Source organism: Anolis carolinensis, chromosome 5 (genome assembly GCF_035594765.1).
Source record: "Anolis carolinensis isolate JA03-04 chromosome 5, rAnoCar3.1.pri, whole genome shotgun sequence".
Taxonomy (NCBI): domain Eukaryota; kingdom Metazoa; phylum Chordata; class Lepidosauria; order Squamata; family Dactyloidae; genus Anolis; species Anolis carolinensis.
Genome location: NC_085845.1, coordinates 205,964,252 through 205,983,425, shown reverse-complemented (window position 1 = coordinate 205,983,425; position 19,174 = coordinate 205,964,252). Strand labels below are relative to the sequence as shown.

Here is a 19,174-nt window from a genome sequence, read left to right as displayed (position 1 = left end):
ACCAAAATATCATGATATATTTGAAAACATTGACTACAAAAATGTGTTGGATAATCCAGAACGTTGGATAAGCGAGTGTTGGATAAGTGAGACTCTACTGTATTACTACATGTATTATTCTACTCTATTATTATTAAAAGGATACATAAGCACATTTGCATTGAAGAAGATGAGAATAATGATTTGATCAGAGTCGGGCAGTCTGACCTCAAATTTGAGCTTGATGTAAATATTCAAAAACATTTACCCTACTGATGCCTCAGTTAATGTAATTTTATTGGTATCTATTTTTATTTCTGAAATTTACCACTCTCGGCTTATACTGGAGTCAATGTTTTCCCAGTTTTTTTGTGGTAAAATTAGGTGCCTCGGCTTATATTCGGGACGGCTTATACTCGAGTATATACGGTATGTGTGTGTGTTATGTACATTCATCACCTTGCTTCATACCACTTTGCACTCCCTTGGGGCAAACCTCTGCCAGGGGAGGGTGGGCGGGGCCAAAGCTGCAAGTGGGAGGAGCCAGAGCAAACACCCCCCTCATTCATTCATTCATTCATTCATTCATTCATTCATTCATTCCCTTCTGAGCATGCTCATTGATCCCTTCCGCTTGACAACCTCTTCTTTTTGCACATCACAGGAGTGTCAATAAACGTGAACCTTTGGTATCCATTGGGGTTGGGTTCCAGGAAGGGAACCCCAAGGGCCATCTATTCCAACCCCATTCAGCTATGTGTGAATTCAGCAGAGCCTTGGTATATCCAAGTGATGGTCAACCTATGACACGCGTGTCAACACTGACACGCCTGGCCATTTTTGCTGACACGCTGCCGCATGCAGATTGATCGGATGACTAATGTCTTTTGTGGCCAAATTTGGTGTGATTTGGTCCAGTGGTTTTGTTGTTTACTCCATGGGAATTATGCACATGATTATTCTATTATTATTGTAGTATATTATCATTTTATTACTATTATATTATTATTACAGTAGAGTCTCACTTATCCAAGCTAAACGGGCCGGCAGAAGCTTGGATAAGTGAATATCTTGGATAATAAGGAGGGATTAAGGAAAAGCCTATTAAACATCAAATTAGGTTATGATTTTACAAATTAAGCACCAAAACATCATGTTATACAACAAATTTGACAGAAAAAGTAGTTCAATATGCAGTAATGTTATGTTGTCATTACTGTATTTACGAATTTAGCACCCAAATATCACTATGTATTGAAAACATTGACTACAAAAATGCGTTGGATAATCCAGAACGTTGGATAAGTGAGACTCTACTGTATATTGAAAACATTGACTACAAAAATGGCTTGGATTATCCAGAAGCTTGGATAAGCGAGGCTTGGATTAGTGAGACTCTACTGTATATTATTCATTTTTCATGACTACACTAAAACTACAATAGAGAGAAATAAGCGTGGAAACTGCAAGAGATTCCATAGATTGTTGTACATGGAAATAATGGCAGTAAATAGTTTTTGATTTATTAAATACAGTTATATATTACAATTATATATTTTTGTTATTTAAACTATACATACTGCGAAATTATGGGTTTTTTCTCGAATTGACACACCGCCCAAGTCATGATAGGTTTTTTGGTGAATTTTGACACACCAAGCGCAAAAAGTTGCCCAAGGCCCTGGTTGGAATTCGGCAGGGTTTGGTTGCAGGATTCCCATGGGTGCCCAACTCTATGGATGCTCGAGTCCAATTATATGCAACTAGCAGTGCCCGGCCACGCGTTGCTATGGCTTATGAGAATCATTTGATGGCCAGGTGGAATAGCAGTGAATAGCCTTGCAGCCTCAAAGCCTGGCTGTTTTCTGGAGTAGCCAGAGATGCACCCTCAATCAAAGAGCCGCTTTGAAGCCTGGCTACTTCCTTAGTCGGGGAATCCTTGTTTGGCCAGCTTGAATTGCACTGAATAGTCTTGCAGCTTCAAAGCCTGGCCGCTTTCTACCTAGGGCATCCTTGCTAGGCCAGGGTGAATGGAACGGAGTAGCCTCGTGGCTTCAAAGCCTGGGGGTTTTCCATCTAGGGGAAATCTTGGTTGGTTAGGTTGAATAGCACTGAATAGCCTTGCAGCTTCAAAGCCTGGCCGCTTTCTACATAGGGCATCCTTGCTAGGCCAGGGTGAATGGGACGGAGTAGCCTCGTGGCTTCAAAGCCTGGGGGTTTTCCATCTAGGGGAAATCTTGGTTGGTTAGGTTGAATAGCACTGAATAGCCTTGCAGCTTCAAAGCCTGGCCGCTTTCTACATAGGGCATCCTTGCTAGGCCAGGGTGAATGGGACGGAGTAGCCTCGTGGCTTCAAAGCCTGGGGGTTTTCCATCTAGGGGAAATCTTGGTTGGTTAGGTTGAATAGCACTGAATAGCCTTGCAGCTTCAAAGCCTGGCCGCTTTCTACATAGGGCATCCTTGCTAGGCCAGGGTGAATGGGACGGAGTAGCCTCGTGGCTTCAAAGCCTGGGGGTTTTCCATCTAGGGGAAATCTTGGTTGGTTAGGTTGAATAGCACTGAATAGCCTTGCAGCTTCAAAGCCTGGCCGCTTTCTACATAGGGCATCCTTGCTAGGCCAGGGTGAATGGGACGGAGTAGCCTCGTGGCTTCAAAGCCTGGGGGTTTTCCATCTAGGGGAAATCTTGGTTGGTTAGGTTGAATAGCACTGAATAGCCTTGCAGCTTCAAAGCCTGGCCGCTTTCTACCTAGGGCATCCTTGCTAGGCCAGGGTGAATGGGACGGAGTAGCCTCGTGGCTTCAAAGCCTGGGGGTTTTCCATCTAGGGGAAATCTTGGTTGGTTAGGTTGAATAGCACTGAATAGCCTTGCAGCTTCAAAGCCTGGCCGCTTTCTACCTAGGGCATCCTTGCTAGGCCAGGGTGAATGGGACGGAGTAGCCTCGTGGCTTCAAAGCCTGGGGGTTTTCCATCTAGGGGAAATCTTGGTTGGTTAGGTTGAATAGCACTGAATAGCCTTGCAGCTTCAAAGCCTGGCCGCTTTCTACATAGGGCATCCTTGCTAGGCCAGGGTGAATGGGACGGAGTAGCCTCGTGGCTTCAAAGCCTGGGGGTTTTCCATCTAGGGGAAATCTTGGTTGGTTAGGTTGAATAGCACTGAATAGCCTTGCAGCTTCAAAGCCTGGCCGCTTTCTACATAGGGCATCCTTGCTAGGCCAGGGTGAATGGGACGGAGTAGCCTCGTGGCTTCAAAGCCTGGGGGTTTTCCATCTAGGGGAAATCTTGGTTGGTTAGGTTGAATAGCACTGAATAGCCTTGCAGCTTCAAAGCCTGGCCGCTTTCTACATAGGGCATCCTTGCTAGGCCAGGGTGAATGGGACGGAGTAGCCTCGTGGCTTCAAAGCCTGGGGGTTTTCCATCTAGGGGAAATCTTGGTTGGTTAGGTTGAATAGCACTGAATAGCCTTGCAGCTTCAAAGCCTGGCCGCTTTCTACCTAGGGCATCCTTGCTAGGCCAGGGTGAATGGGACGGAGTAGCCTCGTGGCTTCAAAGCCTGGGGGTTTTCCATCTAGGGGAAATCTTGGTTGGTTAGGTTGAATAGCACTGAATAGCCTTGCAGCTTAAAAGCCTGGCCGCTTTCTACCTAGGGCATCCTTGCTAGGCCAGGGTGAATGGGACGGAGTAGCCTCGTGGCTTCAAAGCCTGGGGGTTTTCCATCTAGGGGAAATCTTGGTTGGTTAGGTTGAATAGCACTGAATAGCCTTGCAGCTTCAAAGCCTGGCCGCTTTCTACCTAGGGCATCCTTGCTAGGCCAGGGTGAATGGGACGGAGTAGCCTCGTGGCTTCAAAGCCTGGGGGTTTTCCATCTAGGGGAAATCTTGGTTGGTTAGGTTGAATAGCACTGAATAGCCTTGCAGCTTCAAAGCCTGGCCGCTTTCTACCTAGGGCATCCTTGCTAGGCCAGGGTGAATGGGACGGAGTAGCCTCGTGGCTTCAAAGCCTGGGGGTTTTCCATCTAGGGGAAATCTTGGTTGGTTAGGTTGAATAGCACTGAATAGCCTTGCAGCTTAAAAGCCTGGCCGCTTTCTACATAGGGCATCCTTGCTAGGCCAGGGTGAATGGGACGGAGTAGCCTCGTGGCTTCAAAGCCTGGGGGTTTTCCATCTAGGGGAAATCTTGGTTGGCTAGGTTGAATAGCACTGAATAGCCTTGCAGCTTAAAAGCCTGGCCGCTTTCTACCTTGCGGGACCCTTGGTTGGCCAGGTTGAATAGCAATTAATAGTCTCAGTGTGGCAGGTATGAATGCTACAGTTAGCCACCTTTAATGGCCTTGCAACTTCAAAGCCTGTTTGCTTCCTGCCTGGGGGAATCCTTTGTTGGGAGGAGTTAGCAGGCCCCGATTGTTTCCTTTCTGGAATTCCCAATTTCCCTGCTTTCAGAGTGTTGCTCTTTATTTACTGTCCTGGTTTTAGAGATTATATTGTTCTGTATTATTATACCACAGTAATTATTTCATATTACAGTAGAGTCTCACTTATTCACTTTTCCAATGTTCTGGATTATCCAACACAGTCGGTCTTTTAGTAGTCAATGTTTTTGTAGCCAGTGTTTTCAACACGTGATGTTTGGGTGCTAAATTCGTAAATACAGTAAGTACTACATAGCATTACCGCACATTGAACTACTTTTTCTGTCATATTTGTTGTATAACATGATGTTTTGGTGCTTAATTTGTAAAATCATAACATAATTTGACATTTAATAGACTTTTCCTGAATCCCTTCTTATTATCCAACTTATCCAACGTTCTGCCGGGGTGTTTATGTTGGATAAGTGAGACTCTACTGTATATTTATAATCCTATATTATCTGCTTAGAACTGGATTATATGAGTCCCCTCTCCACAGCTGTATAAAATGCACAATGAAGTGGATTATATGGCAGTGTGGACTCAAGATAATCCAGTTCAAAGCAGATAATTTAAGATTATAAATGGGTTATATAGCTGTGTGGAAGGGCCTTGAGTCTACACTGCCATATAATCCAGTTCAAATCAGATAATCTGTACTTTATAGGCAATGTGGAAGAGGCCTGATTGAAGTGGCCCTGGGTGCCATTAAATGGCTGAGTGGGTTGCTAGGTGACAAAGTGGGCAGAGTTTAGCCTTCTAACTGGCAGCAATGGGGAAAAAAACAATTATTCCTCTCCCTCTAATTAGGACTTTATTTTTCTTGTGACCCACATGTTCTTGTGAAATGCCGATGATGCTTGAAATTTGTCTCTGAGTGATACCACGATCGTCCTGAATCAATCTGTCAACCTTTTGCCTGTGAAACTCAATGGTTGTTTTCACAGGACGTCCACGCAAGTCAGATGTTCCCACCTCAACACCTTTAAACTTACTTGCCCAACGACGCACAGGACTCACATCAACACAATCCCCATAAACCGCTTGCATTCTCTGATGAATCTCCTTTGAGGTCACACCTTCTGCTGTCAAGAATTCAGTGACTGCACGTTGCTTAAGTCGCATTGACCGACCGTCTGCTCAGGGTTCCACACTTCGCACTTCAACAACACAACCGTTCAATGCTAAGGCTTCCCACCAAATGGAACTAACTGTAGAGGAGAGTCTACTGAACACCTGCCGCAGACCAGGACTGCCATCTGTTCAGGGGTTGCGAAGGTGGAGGCATTACTTTTCATTCAATCCTCATATTTAATCCTGTTTTAAAGTTTGCATATTGGTATATCTTAAATTTTATTCTGATACTTTTATGTTAAGTTGCTTTGAGTCTCCTGCAGGAGAAATAAAGTGGGATATAAATACTAATACTAATACTAATACTACTACTACTACTACTAATAATAATAATAATGCCTTAAGTACCACCTCCCATCAGTAAAGAACTGGTGGGATCACAAACCTGCAAAAGTATTGGAGAATGAGCACGCAAAGATACTGTGGGACTTTCGAATCCAGACTGACAAAGTTCTGGAACACAACACACCAGACATCGCAGTTGTGGAGAAGAACAAGGTTTGGATCATTGATGTCGCCATCCCAGGTGACAGTCGCATTGACGAAAAACAAGAGGAAAAACTCAGCCGCTATCAGGACCTCAAGACTGAACTTCAAAGACTCTGGCAGAAACCAGTGCAGGTGGTCCCGGTGGTGATGGGCACACTGGGTGCCGTGCCAAAAGATCTCAGCCGGCATTTGGAAACAATAGGCATTGACAAAATCACGATCTGCCAACTGCAAAAGGCCACCCTACTGGGATCCGCACGCATCATCCGAAAATACATCACACAGTCCTAGACACTTGGGAAGTGTTCGACTTGTGGTTTTGTGATACGAAATCCAGCATATCTATCTTGTTTGCTGTGTAATAATAATAGTAATAATAATAATAATAATAATAACAATAATAATAATAATAATAATAATAATAATAATAATAATAATAATAATAATAGACAAAATTGAAGGAAAAGCTGACAAGGAGAAGACCTGGCTCTGGCTCACGAATGGGACCCTGAAGAAGGAGACAGAAGGCCTGATCCTTGCAGCCCAGGAGCAAGCCATCAGAACAAAGGCAATTAATAATAATAATAATAATAATAATAATAATAATAATAATAATAATAGAAGACCTGGCTCTGGCTCACGAATGGGACCCTGAAGAAGGAGACAGAAGGCCTGATCCTTGCAGCCCAGGAGCAAGACATCAGGACAAAGGCCATTAATAATAATAATAATAATAATAATAATAATAATAATAATAGAAGACCTGGCTCTGGCTCACGAATGGGACCCTGAAGAAGGAGACGGAAGGCCTGATCCTTGCAGCCCAGGAGCAAGACATCAGGACAAAGGCAATTAATAATAATAATAATAATAATAATAATAATAATAATAATAATAATAGAAGACCTGGCTATGGCGTACGAATGGGACCCTGAAGAAGGAGACAGACGGCCTGATCCTTGCAGCCCAGGAGCAAGACATCAGGACAAAGGCAATTCAGGCCAAGATCGAAAAATCAGCTGATGACCCAAAATGCAGACTGTGCAAGGAAACCGATGAAACCATGGATCATATCCTCAGCTGCTGTAAGAAAATCGCACAGACAGACTACAAACAGAGGCACAACTATGTGGCCCAAATGATTCATTGGAACTTATGCCTCAAGTACCACCTCCCAGCAGCAAAGAACTGGTGGGATCACAAACCTGCAAAAGTCTTGGAAAATGAGCACGCAAAGATACTGTGGGACTTCCGAATCCAGACTGACAAAGTTCTGGAACACAACACACCAGACATCACAGTTGTGGAAAAGAAAAAGGTTTGGATCATTGATGTCGCCATCCCAGGTGACAGTCGCATTGATGAAAAACAACAGGAAAAACTCAGCCGCTATCAGGACCTCAACATTGAACTGCAAAGACTGTGGCAGAAACCAGTGCAGGTGGTCCCGGTGGTGATGGGCACACTGGGTGCCGTGCCAAAAGATCTCAGCCACTGGCATTTGGAAACAACAGACATTGACAAAATTACGATCTGCCAACTGCAAAAGGCCACCCGACTGGGATCTGCGCGCATCATCTGAAAATACATCACACAGTCCTAGACACTTGGGAAGTGTTCGACTTGTGGTTTTGTGATACGAAATCCAGCATGTCTATCTTGTTTACTGTGTCATAATAATAATAATAATAATAATAATAATAATAATAATAATAATAATAATAATAGGCTCAATAGAGTGGTTAAGCATAGCAGCCCCACCATAAAAACCAGACCAGACCCCCATTTTGCACATGGGAAGGCCTTCTCCCTCTCTCCCTCCCTTCCCTTCTTCCCTCCACCAAAAACCAAACCCCAAACACGAATTCACACACCAGTCCCTTCCAAAAGTGATGCTCCTTTATGGGTGAGGCACAATGTTGCCCCATTTTGCAGCCCTCCCCTCCTTCCACAGTCCGTCCCATGGGTCCTCAATGGGGCTCCTCTCAGCAGGAAGGAAGGGCCCGAGAGCGTCGCCGTTGCCGCTGGGGGCTCATCCGGGACCCCAAATCTCTTCTCTGGGGGGTCGGCCCATTCTGCCGCTGGGGAGGGTCCCTTCCGGCTTGTCTCCGACCCATGAGTCCAGCCACTGCCCACAATCTCAGTTGGACATTCTCTTGGCGGACGCGTCGAACAAGGCTGCGATGTCCAGCATGGCCCGGTGGATGTTCCTCCCGAAACGCTTGGAGTCCTGCAAAAGGGGGGAAGGGGTTTGAGGAGGAGGGAGAAAGACAAAGGGACAGGAATCAGGTTGTGATCGAGGGGAGTCCCAGTCCCACTCTGTGATGTCTCAGGCACCTTTGGCCCCTGACCCCACAGCCATTGCTGTCCAAAATGAAGAGGATTTGGGTTTTTTCCCAAGTGAGCAGGACTCTGTTCCTTTCCAGATGCCTTCTGTTGACATTTTCATGCCAGAGCCAATTACAGACGGCCTTGAGATGGAGCCGGCTCTTCCCAGCTCTCCGGAGGAGTTACCGTTCGATAGAAGAGCTTTTTTGAAAACAGACCGCTCTCTGAGGCAATCTTTAAGAAGAAGTGTCAGATTAGCAGAGTGAGGCGATTGTGGCTGAACCCAGTTCTCTTGGGAAGAATTAGGGAGGCAGGCACCTGGCATGATGTTTTGGAGATTCAGTTCTCTTGGGAAGTTTTGGGGAGTTTAACACCTGGTTTGGGGGAGCTATGAACTTCAATAAAAGTTGTGCGCGGAGAATCTTATGTGCGGTGTCAACTTAACTTTGGACTAAGAAGTAGTGTCGCCTCTCGTTCCTGATTTCCAAGCGGCCTGACGGTGCACTTACTCTGGAGTAGACCGGGTGTTGGTTTACCTTCTTGCTTTGATGGGACTGCATTTCAGCTCCTGAACTTACAACTTGCCTTGCCTTGAAACCCTGTTTGGATCATTACTTCTAAAGGACTCTTCTTGCTCTGCTTATTTCCCCACTCAAAACTCAGGTGGAGTTTGAGTGTGTTTCGGTTATTGGATTTTGAACTCTAATATCGGACATAAGACTTTATATTATTGGGCTAAAATTGATCTTTCCTGGAAGGTCAATTGCCACTTCTATATAACTGCTTATTTCCATTTGGAACTTTTATTGCTTTAATAAAGACATTATATTGTTATTGGCTGCTGTGTTGGTTCCCAGTGTTCGTGCCGCTTAGGAGTGTTACACTCTCTCTTCTGCTTTGGTCAGACGGCTTTGCCAGTTAGATATTGCTGTGGGCCTGTTGCATGAGAAAACCAGCCCTCGGTCCAACTGCCAGATCAGCCCCCCAATGGGCCCAATCATGTCCATCCCATAATACAATAGCATTCCTGGGTAGGGCCATAGGTGTCTCAATCACTTTGTTATTTTTCCTGTTCAATAAAAGGAACCTCATTTATCGATGCTTAATCATCACTTGTCCCAGGTAGTGAGCCAAGCCCCTCTCTGTGACTGGTCAGAATTAGAAGCTTTTCTGCAGCCTATGTATAAAAAAGGGCTATGAAAGTGTATTCTGTATGCTATCTATTTTGTGAATGTATCACTAGCTGGCATCTTATCTGCAAATAATAAAATCTTCCTTGGCTGAAAAACACCTTCTCTCCTTGCTTGCTGGCTGATTTCAATTGGGCCTGATCTGAATGCTCGGCATAGCAGGGTGTAAGAGACTATGAACGTCTAAGGCTCCTTCAGGCAGAGGGGAATCTTTTTATCCCACCGCTGCCACCAATTTGCGAAGGACTATGAACGTCTAAGGTTCCTTCAGGCAGGGGGAATCTTTTTTATCCCGCCCGCTGCCCCAGATTTGTAAAGAACTAATATCGACTGCCACCAATTTGGAAAGATGCAACCACCAAAGACGCAGGGAGATGTTTACTATTACTTTAAAGGGTAGCGTAACTTGGTTTAGAATATAGTCGACAGAGGCTTGGATGTTGAAAGAACAATAACAAGTTTATTCAGGCACAAGCTTGGTGGTTACAAAAGATGTTTCACTTAGAGGTATTCTTATTAACAGTTACAATACTAGAATGAGATGAATCAAACTCTCTAAAGTATCACTTCTTTTGCTTAAAGTAGTTAAAACTTCTTCCTCTGCTCCTTTTAAACTATTACTTCAATGGATCTCTGTGAGTCCAGCTGGGATTGGTTCCCAAAGTCTGAAACTTGGACTATCCATTGACTTCAAACCACAGTCACCCCTGTGATATACTAACACAAATTCTCTGTGCCTTTCCAGGACACAGACTACACTAAATAAGTCACCAAACTTATTTAAAACCGACTCAAACTGAAAAATTGAGTCTCCTTGATCCCATCAACCTAGAATCAATCTTTCCTGTGCCTCATCAAAGCACAGACTGAGATTTGACCTTCCCTGGTTTCCCTAAACCTGGAACCAGTCTATTCCCTGTGACTCTCCCGATCACAGACTGAACTCTCTTCAAAACATTCCCTCCTTTTTCATCCAGCTAGCTCTGCCCCTTTCTTGCTAGCTTCAAAATAGTTACATTGCTAGCTTCGAAATAGTCAGGACTGTTCCTTGGAGTCTGTTGGGACCTCCTTCCTTCTCTGGGGGTTGGATGGTCATCTGTTGGGAGGGCTTTGATTGTGTCTTCCTGTCTGGCAAACGGGGGTGGGATTGGATGGCCTTTGGGATCTCCTCCAACTCTAGGATTCTATTATTATTATTATTATTATTATTATTATTATTATTATTATTGTTATTAAGCAGAGCCTGGATGGCTATCTGTTGGGAGGGATCAGATTGTGTCTTTCTAACTGGCAGAAGAGAGATTGACTGGATGGCCTTTGGGATCTCCTCCAATTCTAGGGGGTTGGACCGAATGGTGCTGTTTCCAACACTATTATCATAACGTCCAACCACGAGGATCCTCCCGCGGTCAAGGCTGCTACTTTCGGGGTTTTAAAATATACGAACCTATCTTGAAGACAAAATGTTGGGTTCCTTTAAGTAACCTGGATGGGTCAAGAGCCCACCCTTCTGTCCCCAGCCCAGTCCTGCCTGTGGCTGGCCCTCCTGTGGACACTCACCGTTTCGGGGCTGGAGAACTTGCTGGAGACGTGGAAGGTGACGAGGTTCTCCCCTGCGATGATGTAGGAGACCCCGTAGCCATCGTCAGCCACCTGCGGGGAGAGACTGACGGTCAACACGGTTGGAAGCTCATTGATCACAGAGCTGGAAGGGACCCCCAAAGGTCATCCAGTCCAAACCTCATTCTGTCAGACACAATCCAAGCCCTCCCAAAAGAGACCACACCGTTATCCCACAACTTGCATAAATGTCTGCTAAATATAGACGAATACATTGAAAATAAAGGACGTTATCCCACTTTCGGGGGGGGGGGGGGGGGACGATCATTGTGGTGTTATGTCCATTTCTCAGATCCCATCACATGTTGTTTTTTTCTTGCCTTTTCTCCCGAAATTGTCAATTTTCAGATTTATCACACGAGCAAGTGCAGTCCCCGCCCACTCAATTTATTCTTTAAAAAAAGAGAACCTTGGAACAAAAAAACCTTTAGGGATTCTGGGCTTTCCGCTCCAATCTCATTACTCTCTATTGTGGAAGTCCGAAACTTTAAAAGCTAGCCTTTGCGTAAAAAAAATCTTGAGCCCACAATATCTTGTTGCTGGAAGCAACGTCTTGCTGGATGACATTATCTCAGACTTGTGTGAGTGGCTTTTTAAACCCTGGACCAAAACTAGACTTAAGTACTTTGGATTCTGCCTTGTAATTAGTTATCCCCGCCGGGGCAAACTTCGGCCCTCCCTCCAGGTATTTTGGACTTCAACTCCCACAATTCCTAACAGCCTAACTGTGGGAGTTGAAGTCCAAAACAGCCGAGAGGAGGGCTAAAGTTTGCCTAGGCCTGAGTTCTCCTGTTAATTGCTGTTCATTGTTTGACCTCAGAACATAGACATTGGCTTACAGGTACTGGGATTGTGGTGGGTTTAAGCTTTGGTTCCAGAACTCTGTGTATTATGACCTCTAGACTTGGATATTGACGATCTGCATTTGAGCATGGACAGGGCACATCAGGACAAAGGAGCACATTTGACAGATCCCATCCCATGTATTTTCCCCCTTTTCTCTACAGTTTCATAGCAATTCATAGGCTCAAAAGACAATCTCTGACCATCTTCTCTCCCCCTCCACCATTTCCTGACACTTAAGAAACACTTCTGTAACGATTTATGACAGATGCAGGCAGTCCCCCCATGTTGTGGGATGAGCTTGTGGGGGGGGGGGGCTGATAGCATCCTATGACATAGGTAAAGGTTGTCCCCTGACGTTAAGTCCAGTCATGTCTGACTCTGGGGGTTGGTGCTCATCTCCATTTCTAAGCCGAAGAGCCAGCATTGTCCGTAGACACCTCCAAGGTCATGTGGCCACTGGCATGACTGCATGGAGCGCCAGTGTTACCTTCCCGCCGGAGCGGTACCTATTGATCTACTCACATTGGCATGTTTTCGAACTGCTAGGTTGGCAGAAGCTGGGGCTAACAGCAGGCGCTCATTCCACTCCCCGGGGTTTGAACCTGGGACCTTTCGGTCTGCAAGTTCAGCAGCTCAGTGCTTTAATACACTTCACCACCGGGGTTCCTATGACATACTCAGCATTAATATACAAACTATTGATTGAATGTTCCTTCCAGCTATTTGCACCCTGCACAAGCACAGTTTGCAGGCACTTACCGGCCCGAAGCCCCCTCCGGAGGAGGCGCATTCCGGGTGGGCCTCCAGGTCGAACATCTTGATCTGCTGCTGTGGGGTCTGGCTGGTGGAGAGGCGCCAGGGCTCGGACAGCACCTGCGGGGAACAAAAGTGAATGGTGCAGCCCTCGTCATGCCTGCCACATGGTCATGACTTCAGCATGTCCCTCATGTTCCACATCAGCATCTACTTAACCCTTCAGTAGGTGGGTGACCACATGTCCATTAGACCTGTATTTTCAACCAGTTTTGCACAATGGGATTATAGCCAATGCATTTCTATCTAACTGTTGGGAATGAATGAGCCGTTAAGCTCTAATCACCCTCTTTATGAGGTAAATTCCCATTAAAATAGGAGAGTAAAAATTGCAGCATTGAGACGTACGCGGTGTGAGTTTTGGAAGGCCTCTGTGTCATCAGGAAGGCAAAGGGATGCAAAGTTAGCTTTAAAGTTTAAAAACATTTCTTGAGGTAAAAAGAAATCCATTGATGGATAGAAAAGGTTTGGACCTAACTATCTAATCTATCCTGTTCTAATACACATAGACGGATTAAAATAACAAAGCTCTAGATAGCTACATCTTGACTAATAGAGGACAGAGGTGCGTCCTCTCTCTGGAACAAAGCAGGAAGCTGGAAGGAATGGCGACCAAGCTCGTGGGTTGCTTCTTCTCTAGGGCCATAAACATTCCAAAGGCCAAATTGGGGAAGTTACGTCAAAGCCCTAGGAGAGATCACATTTCTAAAGCATCAAAAGGTGGGTTGACCTAAACAGGACATGAGGGAGGAAACAATAGTGAAGCCTAATCAAAGCATGCATGGAACTGGGGAAGGTGTCCCTAACTCTTTTTCAGTCAAAACAACAAAGGAGAAAGTTCAAAGGGCTTGAAGACCTGCAAGGCTGAGGGAAGGCTGAAGAGAGGGGGAGGGAGAGGGCCTTGAAGGGGAAAATACCATCTGAAACACAGAGATCAGCAGGAAGAGGAATCGTTGTGCTGAACTTTGCACATGCTCATAGGTTCTGACTATAAAACTCAACTGCACACAAATTCAATGTGGCACTTTCCTTGAGCTCACCCTGCAGGGTGTCGTGATCAATTAAACTTGTTGCAAAGGTCTCCTGCCTTCAGCATTTGGTTGCGGGGGGAAAGCTCTGAAGGTTTTTGTACTAATTAATAAGAGGGAATGGCAACGAGCCTCAACACTAAGGTGCTTCTTTAGGTTTGCAGCAACAACAACAACAACAACAACAACAACAACAACAACAACAACGGCCCAGTTTTATTGTGTTTTAGCGTATTGTTTATTGCTTGTTGTTTATACTGTATTAATTGTTTTTAATTTGCCTTTTGTTTTGTATTGTTATATTGTGTGTTGAGGCCTTGGCCTTTGTAAGCCGCATCGAGTCCTTCGGGAGATGCTAGCGGGGTACAAATAAAGTTTAATAATAATAATAATAACAACAACAAAACTTTATTTATATATCGCTCCATCTCCCATGGGGACTCAGAGTGTTTTTTTTGCAAAAGTCCCTCTTGTGTCTGTCTGTATGTGGTGAGAAATGGGCAAAATGGAGGGGAGAGGCAGTGTTTCAACCATGCACAAGGGATAGTATTTTTTTTTCTTATGCAAGTCTCAAAACAGAACATGCACATGTGTAACTCCAACACCCATACTGCCAATGGGATGCCTGTCCCTTAGGAGCTCCCTCTAAACATTGACACTGAAACACAACACCGCCTGAGCTCTGCGAGTGCAGCATTTTTCCGTATGAAGCAGAGAGTGTTTGATGACCGGGACATCCGTAGAGAGACCGAGGTGCTTGTTTACAAAGCCATTCCCCTCCCAACCCTGCTCTACGCCTGCGAAACGTGGACGGTCTATAGACGTCACACCAAACTCCTGGAGCGTTTCCATCAGCGTTGCCTCAGGAAAATCCTGCAAATCTCTTGGGAAGACAGGCAGACAAATGCCAGCGTGCTGGAAGAAGCAAAGACCACCAGCATGGAAGCGATGCTCCTACGCCATCAACTCCGCTGGACTGAAGGCCACGTTGTCTGAATGCCCAAAGATCACCGTCTCCCAAAGCAGTTGCTCTACTCCGAACTCAAGAACGGGAAACGTAATATTGGTGGGCAGGAAAAGAGATTGAAAGATGGACTCAGAAAATGTGGCATAGACACTGAGAACTGGGAAGCCCTGGCCCTTGAGCGCTCTAATTGGAGGTCAGCTGTGACCAGCAGTGCTGCGGAGTTCGAAGAGGCACGAACGGAGGGCTTAAGGGAGAAACGTGCCAAGAGGAAGGCCTGTCAAGCCAACCCTGACCGAGATCGCCTTTCACCTGGAAACCGATGTCCTCACTGCAGAAGGGAGAACATGCAGATCAAGACTAGGTCTCTTCAGCCACCTATGGACACACCCCCAAGACACCAGAAACGGAGGACCATCCTCCCTGACTTACGAGGGATCGCCTAAGCAAGTAAGTAAAGGACTTCAAATGCTGGGAAACTATTATTTATGCTGGAGGAACATGGGATTTGCAGTCCTGCAACACCTGGCGGCTCATAAGCTAATGATGCCAAATCTGGACATTAGGTTTCTTGAAATGCTCGGGGTCTCATGGGTTTGTTTGACCTGGTTCAGTTGCTGAATCCGACTTAGGCCCCTTCCACTCCTCCCGCTCACCTTGTCCAGGAAGGGGGACTCCACCCCCAGGTATCGGGACACGACGTAGAGGCAGAAGAGGTGCCGGTCGAGGCCCGATCCGGTCATGGCCAGGCGGTACAGGTGCTGGTGCTTCTCGGCCGCCACATGGAACAGCTCCAGGCGTTCGGAGGACTACGAAATAGGAAGAGAAGAGGTGATTGATGGGCTGTCATGAAATATGATGTATGGCCTGAATGGAATTGTATGCAAGTTGTATGGCTGGGGGTCTATATAATCTAGAGATGCCATCCTAAGGTTGCAGCCTGGAAAACTACAAGAAGGAGGTGAAGAATTAATGAACTGTTATTAAAAATTTGCTGATGAGAACTGCTGATATCGATGACCAGAGAGAAATGATGAACTGCTGAACTCTTGGTGGAAAACAACATGTTTACATTACCAAAGACATGTCAGGGTAAAAAATCGTCACCCTGATTTATTGATGAGCCAGGTCTCACCTTCTTCTCACCACCAGTCAGACCACTTAAGCATCGGCAAAAGTGGCACCAACAAAAGACACCTCAGTCGCAAATTATCTGCTGATCCCAGTGGTACTATACGTTTATTTACAGACTATATACAATGCTAACACCATCACTATCAGGACTCATGTTCCCCGGCAAGGGCAAAGCATAGCGTGTCATCTCAGTAAGCGGAGTCTGTTATCAGTGCTAGCAGGCACCTCCCAACATTCCACAGTTCATGACGAATGTTCCGTCCACGCAGTTGAAAGCTAAGTCTTGACCCATTGGCCCTGCAGGCAATCACTCAGGGCTGGCATGTAATTAACTCCTGTGCTGCTGGAAAGCTTGCCGGAACACATAGACACAATCCAAATAGCAACAATTGATCTAACATTTCACACTAATAACACAATGGCTCTTTAAGTTAAGAAGGAAGCGAACCATGCTCCTTAAGAAGGAAAACCATTTATCACTTAAGGAAGTAATGTCAACATCTGTCCAGGAACTGATGGGAGTCAGGATGTTCTGGCTGGAAAAACACCTGTCATCCATTTACAACTCTGACGATGCCATCAGATGCAGGCAAACACTAGGAGAGAATGCTGCTGGAACAGGCTATACAGCCCAAAAAATTCACAGCAACCCAGGGATTTCAACCAGTCCCAGCTAGAGCTGTCCCGAGGTAATTTTGGTGAGTAGGCGACCAGAATTTTGCCCCCCCCCCTGAATTTTGGCGCCCCACCCCCCGACAGCGGCGGTGGCTGAGGCAGCAGCCCCTGGAAAGCGCGCACGCCCAGCCACCCATCCGCGGGGGTGATTGAAAGGCCTGCGCATGCGCACAGGCCCATTAACCATGCTTTTTGGCCAATGGGCCTCTGCATGTGTGCAGGCCTTCCAATTGATGGCGCGGACACAGAAGGCCATGCGGAGCGGCCTAGGCGGGCTGGGACTCCCAGCAAACACGGGGGGACCTCGACAGCGCCCCCAGTAATACTGCGCCAGAGACGACCGCCTAATTGGCCTTGCCGGTGGACCGCCTCTGGTCCCAGCCCTGGTGCTTTGCAAGGCAGGGTCACCCTCATGAACTTCCGTCCCAAAAACCCAAATGGAGGAAGCACCAAAGGGGGGGGGAGCAGGGGACCCCATGGGGGGGGGGGTAGGGACTCACGCTGCAGCTGGGGTCGGCCATGCTGCGCACAAAGGCGGTGGCCTCGCTGGTGCAGGAGCGCACGGTCTCCGTCCGTCCCTCCCGGAAGAGCCGCGTCATGGAGGCCTCGTAGGTCAGGCAGAAGCGGCCCTTGTCCTGCGGGAAGACCACAGAACCGGCGCATGAGAGCGGCCACAGAAGATTGTGTTGAAGGGTGATTTATAGTTTGCTTCCTTCTACTCACAACCTCCCTACATACTGCGCACCACACTGATTGTCTAAGAGGCAAGCTAGAAAAATCAACCCATACATAGCAGAGTCCTCATCAGTTGCCAGCAGAGTTTTTTAATACACACCCTGATCTTGTGCTGCTCTCTGTTTAAGCAAACTCCTTGATTCGGGGTTGTTGTATGTTTTCCGGGCTGTATGGCCATGTTCCAGAAGCAGCATTCTTTCCTGACGTTTCGCCCACATCTATGGCAGGCATCCTCAGAGGTTGTGAGGTATTTGGAGAAACTAAGCAAGGAAGGTTAATATATATCTGTGGAAGGTCCAGGGTGAGACCCCCTCGTCTGTTGGAGGCCAGCGCGAATGTTGTAATTAATCACCTTTGTTAGCATTAAATGGCTTTTCCCAGCCTCGCATCCTGGCCTGGGGGAATCCTGTGCTCAGAGTCATTAGCTGCCCCCGATTGACTCATGTCTGGAATTCTTCTGTTTTCAGAGTGCTGCTCCACTCCAAAATCAGAACAGTAAATATCTGTATATCGAGCAACGTGTCAAGATTAAAAGCCCCCCCCCCCCCCCAAATTTGGATGAAAACTGAGTCTGAGAGTTTTTCCAAACAGTGTGCAGCACAAGGTCAGGCGGTGCAGTAATACTCTACTGATAACCACGCTGCTGTATTTCGTTTTGCTTTCCTGTGAGACATTCAGTCCAGTGTGCAGCGTTTCCAGGGAGGGTGTGATTGGGAAAACTATAAATTTATTTATTTATAGTATTTATACCCTGTCCTTCTCACCCCAAAGAGGACTCAGAGCAGCTCACAGATCACACCTATGGCAAACATCCAATGCCAATTACACAGTTTATTTATTTATTTATTTATTTATTTACAGTATTTATATTCCGCCCTTCTTTCTCACCCCGAAGGGGACTCAGGGCGGATTACAATGAACACATATATGGCAAACATTCAATGCCAATAGACAAACAACATTCAGTTTTAGACAGACACAGAGGCATTTTTTAACATCTTTCCAGCTTCACAATTTCTGTATTTCTGGCAACTTGGAGGTTGTGCTTGACTCCGGCTATCGGAGGGTGCTGTCACTCTATCTTCCATAGGGAGCAACCTCCATGAGTTAATTGCTCACAAATGGAAAGCAGAAGGATCACTATCCATAGCTGAAGGTCTATAGCAGAGCCACAAACTCCTTAGTGGAAGTAAGTTTTTCTTTGATTAATGGGTGTTAAACTATTAGAAATTGTTTAATTTTACTGGGTGCTGGCAACAGCAAATCTATTATGTTGTGTTTTTAAATATAGTTTACAAAAGCTCCAGGAGATTCTACTACGAACACATGAAAGAACCCTCAGAAGCAACCGGGCTGTGGCGCAGCTGGCTAGTAACCAGCTGCAATAAATCACCACTGACCGAGAGGTCATGAGTTCGAAGCCCGGGTCGGATTAAGCCCCCGACCATTAAATAGCCCGGCTTACTGTTGACCTATGCAGCCTCGAAAGACAGTTGCATCTGTCAATTAGGGAAAATTTAGGAACGCTTTATGTGGGAGGCTAATTTAACTAATTTACAACATCATAAAACTGCCAGCAAAACACAAGGAAAGGAATGAGGAAGTACAGCTACTAGTGGACAGTGAAGCAACAGCTCCCCCTGTGGCCGGAATCGTGAAGCTGGAAAAAAAAATGTTAGATGCCTCTGAGTCTGTCTATATATGTTGTTTGTCTGATGGCACTGAATGTTTGCCATACATGTGTTCATTGTAATCTGCCCTGAGTCCCCTTCGGGGTGAGAAAGGAGGGCGGAATATAAATACTGCAAATAAATAAATAAAGAAACCTGAAGA

General features: G+C 46.0%; 2 protein-coding genes across 2 annotated transcripts in view; both read right to left on the bottom strand.

Moving 5' to 3' along the window:
- LOC100551841 (C-type lectin BpLec) overlaps nt 1–19,174 on the bottom strand; it is a 520,120-nt gene that overhangs the window by 263,503 nt on the left and 237,443 nt on the right. The window lies entirely within an intron of this gene.
- Nucleotides 7,886–19,174, bottom strand: part of cpt1b (carnitine palmitoyltransferase 1B) — a 56,997-nt gene continuing 45,708 nt past the window's right edge. The window contains exons 15-19 of the mRNA XM_008123020.2: nt 17,107–17,241; nt 15,454–15,606; nt 12,752–12,865; nt 11,087–11,179; nt 7,886–8,238 (exon numbers count right to left, since the gene is read on the bottom strand). Coding sequence (XP_008121227.2) covers nt 8,149–8,238; nt 11,087–11,179; nt 12,752–12,865; nt 15,454–15,606; nt 17,107–17,241 — 585 coding nt within the window. The 3' untranslated portion in view covers nt 7,886–8,148. The remainder of the gene's footprint in view (nt 8,239–11,086; nt 11,180–12,751; nt 12,866–15,453; nt 15,607–17,106; nt 17,242–19,174) is intronic.